The following is an 8,075-nucleotide window of genomic DNA, read 5'->3' as shown; positions in this document are numbered from 1 at the left end:
GGGATTTGCAAGCTAATTTTGCATGTTTCATAAAAAATTGTTAAATACAAATATGTCAATCAGTTTTACGGCGCATCCCGTACATTGCTATGTTTACCGCATTCCCGGCCGTGATCTAAGCGTCGTACAAAAAAAAAGTGGGCACAAGAGTTTTGGAGAATGAAACTCTCTGCAACCTGGAAATTTCAATACGTATATATGTAATATGTATTTTCAACAGAAATTGTCAAAAAATGGCGAAAACCGTGATAATGTAGTTTTTTTTCGCAGTTTTTACCAATTGTTTACAATAAAAAAAGCAATTTTTAAAAAACCTTCTATATAACAAATGTGGCAAATTAAATTCTCTACATATTTGTATTTAACCATTTTTTTAGGAAAAATGCAAAATTAACTTACAAATCGCAAAAAACCCATTAAAAAAATAAAATCCAAGATGACGGAATGTTGCCAAATGAAATTTAGGGGCGAGACTGTGGATCCATGATCCACGTGTCAAATAGAAGTAAACTGCATCAAAAAATCGCTGTTACAATTTTTTTTTTTAATTTTCCTACCGAATTTAATTAATTTTTCTGGGCTAATCGCTATATTTCTCACATTCCCGGCCGAGATCTAAGCGTCGTACCAAACAAATGTAGGTATACAAGTTGTGAAGAATGAAATTCTCTACAACTTTGGAATTTCAATATGCTATGTATTTTCAACAGATATTGTCAAAAAATGGCGGAAACCGTGACAATGTAAATTTTTTTGCAGTTTTTGCAAATTTTTTACAATAAAAATTGCTAGTTTTAAAAAACCTTCTATATAACAAACGTGGGATATTAAATTCTCTACATATTTCTATTTAACCATTTTTTACGAAAAATGCAAAATAAGGTTGCAAATTGGAAAAAACCCAAAAAACCTTAAATCCAAGATGGCGGAATGTTGCCAAATGAAATTTAGGGGCAAGACTGTGGATCCATGATCTACGAGTCAAATAGAAGTAAACTGCATCAAAAAATTCCTGTTACAATTTTTTTTTAAGAAAAAGTCCAATTTTACTGGGCTAAAGTACAAATTTGAGATCGATCGCTGTTCATATATCCACATACACACATATACTAATTTTCACATCAATTCAAGTCTATTACATCTCATAAATTGTTTATAATTACTTGTGCTAAAATTTCAAAATCAATGGTTATCACAACAAATTCTATGGGACCATTTATAAAAGCGTAGTATATTAAAAACTTTATTTTATTTTATTTTATCCAACAATTTTTATTGAGCTTGAGGCCGTTTAAAAAAAAACCGTTTAACAAAAAAAAAACTGATAACTTAAGGACGAGCACACCTTAAAGTTAAGCATTCTAATAATAGAAATATTAACAAAAACCAACAAAACCAACATCCACATGATCAAGTGAATTGCAGCGGAATAGCTGCGCTTGATTGTAGTTGGCTTAACAAGTGAAATAGTGGAAATAAGCAACAAGAATTAACAAGGCGAACTTAGCACAGTGCGTAGGCAACTGGCTGAGCCAGTGGGATCGTCGGTTCGACTCCTACTGAAAGAAGTATGATGAGGAAATGCATTTTCCGATTCAGAATGCCGGTCGGAAAATGAAATAGAATGTATAACAAGTGCAGAAAAGTGTAAAATTTTAAAATTATGGGCAATTGAAAATAATGTGTCTCAAGCAGTGTTGAGCGATTTGCTAAGCGCTTTAAGAAAAATAGGCATTCATGATTTACCCTTATCAGCAAAAACTCTGCTTGAAACTACAAAAAATAAATCGGTTATTAAGAATATTTCGGGTGGAGAATTTACGTATATTGGCATTCAAACGCATTTTGAATCTCGTTCATTTTCATTTTTAAATGAAAAAGATCAAGTTTTAATAGACGCATTTTGAATCTCGTTCATTTCCATTTTTAAATGAAAAAGATCAAGTTTTAATAGATGTTGGAATAGATGGTTTAAAGCTATTCAGAAGTTCAAGTAAAGTACTATGGCCTATTCTTGGTTCAATCGTTGATTTTCCAAAAGAAAAACCTTTTACTATTGCCTGCTTCTCAGGAAAACAAAAACCAAGCAATGTTAATGAATTTATGAAAGATTTTTGTGACGAAGTAGTATGTTTAAGAAATAACGGTTTAAAAGTCGGTTTGATTAACCCCATTTTGAAAAGATTTAATGTTCGTTTATTTACGTGTGATTCGCCCGCGAGAGCTTTTGTGACTGGGGTTCAAAATCATAATGCGAAAAAGGGCCTCCCTAAATGTTGTCAAGTAGGTCATTATTTAGAAAAAAGGGTATGCTTCTCTAAGAAACTATGTGAATTAAGAACCGATTTTTCATTCAAAAATAGAAATGATTTGGCACACCATAACGTAAAATTTCGGGAAGAAGAAAATGTTTTAGAAGAAGCGGGCTTTGGAATGGTTTCTCAATTTCCTTTAGATCCCATGCACCTCGTTGATTTAGGTGTGGTTAAAAAACTCTTGCATCTTCTAGTAAATAAAGTAAACGTTAACGTAATGAATGATAAGCTTTAATTTCTTTCTGTCTGGGTGCCATCTGAATTCGGAAGAGTTTGCAGAAATATTGATGAAACTGGAGATCCACTGAATATAAACAATTTTTACTATACTCGGGTATATTTGTTTTGAAAAATTGTGTTGATGAACATTTGTACTACCATTTTCTTTTATTACATGCCAGTATACGTATTCTCTCTTCCGAAAGATCTTACAAAGTAGAAGCAAATATTGTACAGCAATTATTAAATGAATTTGTTAATTTGTTTGGAAATATTTATGGGGATCATTTAATAAGTTTTAACCTGCACGGCCTTCTTCATTTGTCTTATTGTGCCAAAGAATATGTACCCTTAGACACTTTTTCGGCCTACAAATTCGAAAATTATATGCAGCACTTAAAAAAACTTATTAAATCCCCCACAAATATTTTGCAACAGTGGTATTTGAGAATTGACGAAAGAAAATATTTAATAGAAGATAAACATTCAAAACTTGATGCGTTTTTCATTAATCATATAAAAGAGAAAAATTCGTTTTGTTTTAGTGAAGATACGGGACCTTTCAAAGTCATAGATATGTGCATAGAATCAGAAGAGGAGGTAGTGGTCGGATACAAATTTAAAGAAATAAGTAATTACTTTATTGAGCCTCTTGAATCCTTTTCTGGACTTAGTATTTTGCTTGCAAGCGGGTTAAGTGATGAAATAATACGGTTTCCAAAAAAAAATATCAAATACAAATAATTTTGCATACCTTATGAAAATAATTTTCTTTTAATTCCAATATTACATCACCTCTTTCACACTAGTTATACAAGTTTATTCTACTATACATTAGCAAAATTTACTTGTTCCCATTAATAACACATTTTCTTTTTCTTTGTTTTAACCATGCCACGAATTCTGGAGAAATATGAGTGAGGAAGCCGATATTTTCAATTGGACACCCCCGGCCACATCCACCCCTAAGGACAGAAAAAGGAAAAGGCTTCAACTTTCCCTAGACTTCAACGCCTGTTCTTCAAATCAAAGTAAGCAATTGAAATAGAAAATAATCTTATAATAACCAGATATTTTTTAGTATTAACATCTTGTCACAGCCAGAGTGTGTTTGGAGCAACTGAAACACCAGTTGTTGCCGAAATTTCAGCAACAAACAAAGGTAATATAAAGCACTTTATTTAATTGGTCTAAAAATTTTACACATGATTGCACATTTATGTATGTATATGGGGGTAGCTACAAATTCTTTTATTTTACAGATGTAATGGACATGTTGGAAATTATATTACAAAAGCAAACAAATTTGGAGACCCGGTTGGATAGCTTGGAAGGAAAAGTAAGTGACTACACAGCGCGACACTGATGTTGGCCTGTGTTATTCTTATAATACTTGACTTTCTAAACCAGAAGCATTAAAAAAACTACATAAATCTGAATTAAGTTTATTAACTAGATTCCTTAGAAAGATTTTGAGTATGTATTCAGTTTTTTAGCCCATTTAATTTAAGTGCCTTAAGGTGCAAGTTTTATGTACCTATAACTTACTATTGATTTTTGGAAATTTTTTAAAGATGTTGCGTAATTTCGTCCATATAAAAAAAATCAGCGCACATATTCCGCATAGAAGAAAATGGGCAAAACCTTAAACAAAAAATCTAAAAATCAGCAGTAAGTCCCAGCTACTTCAAACTTACCTTTTATTTTACTTCAATTAAATGGGCCTCAAAACTGCATACTCAAAATTTTTCGAAGGAATCAAATTAAAAACCTTGAAATTCTTACGGTTTTTTAGAGAATAAAGTATATAGATTCGTTAAAACTTGTCAAAATGCGCCTTATAATTTTGACATGGGTTGTATTTACCTTTGAATATTTTTAAAACACATTGCATAATTTTGACTGCATATATATTTCAGATGCTTGACAAAACTGATGTGATGGCTCACCATAAAGTCGTGCGTGAGTCGAGAGTGCTAATTAAAAAAGTACATCAGAGTGTTTGCCGCATATCCGGAGAAACTGCGAAGATCTCCACACAGAACTGGCCGTTCTTATGCCAATGCAATCTTTAGATGCTGGTTTTGATTTGGAGGAAAAGCTAATAGAAAAAAATTACGAAGACGGAATGGTGAGTAGATATTATATTTTCCAGTTTTATTTCGGTTCATATGTTTATTTATTAATCATCACAAATCTCTTTGCAGATATCATATCTTTTCACCATAAAAGGCTCTTCAGGAGATATTGAAGCGGTGATGGTCGATGCGGCAGAAAATCGCTATCTAAGTTGAAAATAGTTAGCGTGGCTCTGTTTGGTTTTTTATATTATTCACTTATTTTCTGAATTTTTGGTTATGTTTTTAATTATTTTTTTTCAGATATTTTCAAACTCCAGGGCCGTATAGAGTTTGAAAAGGAAGTACGAAAGAGCGTCGAATACAGCCATAATAGGTAAAAGCAGAAACGCTATTCATCTAACAAACGGAATATGCCTTTATAAATAAGCTTAGCTTTAGACAAATAAGTTTAGTTTTACACCTTAATCAAGAGACTACCAAACTAATATAAATAATAGTACAAACTAAATGTGATCTCAAATATAATATGAACATAATAGTACAAATAAAATGTGATCTCTTAGTATAATACCTTATCTGTAGTTATAAATAAATATAATATAAACTATTAATAATAATATAACAAATAAAATGCGTATCAAATAATATTGTATATTTGTATATTGTATAATAAGAAACTAAAAGCAATAATTTATAATTAATTAATTTAATTATGGTATAGTAAGAAATTAAAAGCAATAATATAACTTATAAAAAACGTAGGAAATCTAATAATAAATCGTAAATTCTCTACTTAACTAAAGCAAAAAAATATTGTATACCTAAAAAAATAATTTAATTATAAAGAAGTACAAAAACTAATAATAAGTCTTAAATACTCTAATTAACTAAAGCAAAAAAATATTGTATACCTAAAAACAATAACTTAACTTATAAAGAAGTACAAAAACTTATAATAAATCCTAAATTCTCTAATTAAATAAAGTAAATAATATTGTATACCTAAAAGCAATAATTTAACTTAGAAATAATGTAAGAAAACCTTAAAGCCAATATTAAATTTTTTATGAATTAAAATAACTAATAGTATAAAATTAAAGCAATTAAATAGTAGTATATTTGTAGATACGGACAAGTGTATTCTATATCATAGATATAAAAATGACAATGATCTTGATATACGTATGTATACTCAAATGAAAAATAAATGCATATTTATTTTTAAATAAATTGGTTTTTATTGGTTTATGTTAAGTAAACTACATTGAAATTTGTCTAATTATTTTACTGTAAACCGTCGGTAAAAATGGTTTTTAAATGACTTGGAGTTTTACTCTCTTTTGGTCAGACATTTTCTCGTAACATTACTGTCAATACGATAGTAAATTTCTTAAAAATCTCCTCGCCAAATGACTAGAAAATCAACGAGTATTGATGACGTGAATGAGCGGTGCGGCTATACAGTTGGCCATGCTCATAACCTATGAGTAAGAGCAGTATGTACAAACACACAAATAAGTATGAAATGGAAGGAAACGGTCAAAAACGTCCCAAAGCTCTTAACAATGTTACTGAAGGATTTACGGAAACTTTCAGTCACGGCTCCAGGTAAAATTACAAGTAGTTTTACCAGTATGTTTCTTGCAGGGTATTGTATTTTACCAGGCTTTTTATTTATTTTCTCTTTCAACATATACACATGCATATATGTATGTACATACCCAGCCAGCAAAAATCCGAAAACCGATTCGGGAAAGGACAAAAAAGTGGATGAAGTGCGAATTTTTGTCCGTTTACTGATTCCATTTCCGGATACTTTGACGATCCGTTTTCCCACTAACGTGTGCGGCAGAAACGTATGTACAAACAACAGTATGTGAAACGAATACGTTTTCGGCTGTTTCTTCTGAAATTTGTCTGATTGAATTTTTCGTTCAATACGCTTTCCTACTGCACTTCACAAATAATTTTTCACGATTCAAAAGAAATAAAATATAATTAGGAAGCGCCTGACGGAATTCGGCACCTCCTGGAAGCTAACAAATAGCGGCAAACTCATCTACACGCTCAGCCACTGCCAACTACGCATACATGCTTTCAAATGTTTAGCCTGAGCAAATAAGTTGCAATTATTGCTTTCAAATGACATCATCTTTTTCGAACGTTACGAACGTTTTCCAGATACGAAAATTGATGATAACAGTAGAAGTTTTTCTATTCGTTTTCGGATGTGCAAAATTGAACTAAACTGCACTGTCGGCAAAATTTACGTTTCTTTGCTGGCTGGGTACATCCGAGCACAAATTAATTTCATTTAAAGAAATGGCGCGTTGTCTATTTCCGCTGTAGCGTATGTAGAGCATATTTTTAGGCGCAATATTTCCCATCAAAGATGCTCAACAAACTATATGAATCGATTTCGTTTTGTTTATGAGCAAAATAACTTATCAAATTATTTTGTGACGTTTCAGAAAAATTTGATTTTAATTAATAATTTGATTTAATTCAACAGGGGCAACTCTTTTCGAAAAAATAAAACCAGTTTGCACATCTATAGGCCAAGCGCTTTAGTTTGACACCCCATTTTTGAAAATCGAACGAACGTTGCAGATCTTTTATACGGAACAAAAAAGCCTTCGCGCTTTATATATATAGATTCATATCTTATCTTAAAAATGTTTAAATTTTTAATTAAATTCGACAACCACTTCGCAAAAACTTAAAATTTAGGTTAATGCAATTTTAGTGAATATATTTTTAAAATCTTTAGTGTATTTATGCCATCTGATTATTTCACATTGTAACTAGCCAGTACTATTACAGTTTTCTATATCGGATGCGATTGTTTCTGACACAATTTGAACAATGGATTTACAAATTTCGATGTGTAATTTACTGTATATTTAAAGTCTTAAAATTGTTAAATTTAAAGTAACGGTTAAAAGCGTTTTGAAAGATTCGTTGGGTGTAATAAGAGCCAATAATATATTTCCTACTAGTTTAAAAATATTTTTTAGCCGTTATTTTACGTTTAAAAATTTTAAGACTTAAACACATTACGACGCTTAATACGTCTTGTGAATCCCCTTTATATGTGATTGACCATTTAACTATATCGGTGTTTATTTGGCACAAATTAAAATACATATATTTAGCTGTTCAATATTGTAGTTCGTGTGAAACAAAATTTACGATTTACTAGTAATACCCCCGAAATTCGGGTGAAAGTAAAGAAATACTTACAAATTTAATTAGATACATCAGTTGAGCTGAGTTGAGTTGAGGTGAAATCAGTTGAGTTAATTGGATTGGGGCTAGTTGGTGTGAGTGTAGATGAGGTGAGGTGAGTTAGGTTAAATTTAGTTTTGGTGAGTTGAGGTGAAGTGAACTGAATTGAGTTAAGGTAAATAGAGGGAAGATAGAGTTGGGTGAGGTGAGTTAAGGTGTATTGAGTAGATGG

The 8,075-nt window shown here is 31.0% G+C and overlaps 1 protein-coding gene across 3 annotated transcripts; it reads left to right on the top strand.

Moving 5' to 3' along the window:
* The first annotated feature begins 1,909 nt into the window (after positions 1-1,909).
* On the top strand, positions 1,910-5,244 carry LOC108361534 (uncharacterized). Of its 3 annotated transcripts, none has more exons than XR_001847319.1 (6): positions 1,910-3,565; positions 3,616-3,696; positions 3,797-3,873; positions 4,454-4,665; positions 4,742-4,833; positions 4,916-5,244. XR_001847319.1 is itself a non-coding variant. In XM_017614169.1 (5 exons), exons 1-4 carry the CDS (start codon positions 3,448-3,450, stop codon positions 4,607-4,609), a joined length of 432 nt encoding a protein of 143 aa, XP_017469658.1. In that variant the 5' UTR covers positions 1,910-3,447; the 3' UTR covers positions 4,610-4,665; positions 4,742-5,244. The 3 variants fall into 3 exon arrangements, 1 of the variants encoding a protein (XP_017469658.1); XR_001847318.1 differs by having other exon boundaries at positions 4,742-4,852; XM_017614169.1 differs by having other exon boundaries at positions 4,742-5,244.
* The last annotated feature ends 2,831 nt before the right edge of the window (positions 5,245-8,075 follow it).

The sequence above is a fragment of the Rhagoletis zephyria genome, unplaced genomic scaffold (assembly GCF_001687245.7).
Source record: "Rhagoletis zephyria isolate East Lansing unplaced genomic scaffold, Rhagoletis_zephyria_1.1 Rzeph_scaffold_00786, whole genome shotgun sequence".
Lineage (NCBI taxonomy): Eukaryota > Metazoa > Arthropoda > Insecta > Diptera > Tephritidae > Rhagoletis > Rhagoletis zephyria.
Note: the sequence above shows the minus strand (reverse complement) of the source record. Positions and strands in the feature narration are given on the sequence as shown.

Excerpts from the sequence above, each read along its gene's own strand:
- LOC108361534 (XM_017614169.1), top strand. The coding sequence starts at position 3,448 with ATGAGTGAGGAAGCCGATATTTTCAATTGGACACCCCCGGCCACATCC. Across the intron at positions 3,697-3,796 it reads AATTTCAGCAACAAACAAAG|ATGTAATGGACATGTTGGAA; the intron begins GTAATATAAAGC and ends TTTATTTTACAG. Across the intron at positions 3,874-4,453 it reads TGGATAGCTTGGAAGGAAAA|ATGCTTGACAAAACTGATGT; the intron begins GTAAGTGACTAC and ends TATATATTTCAG.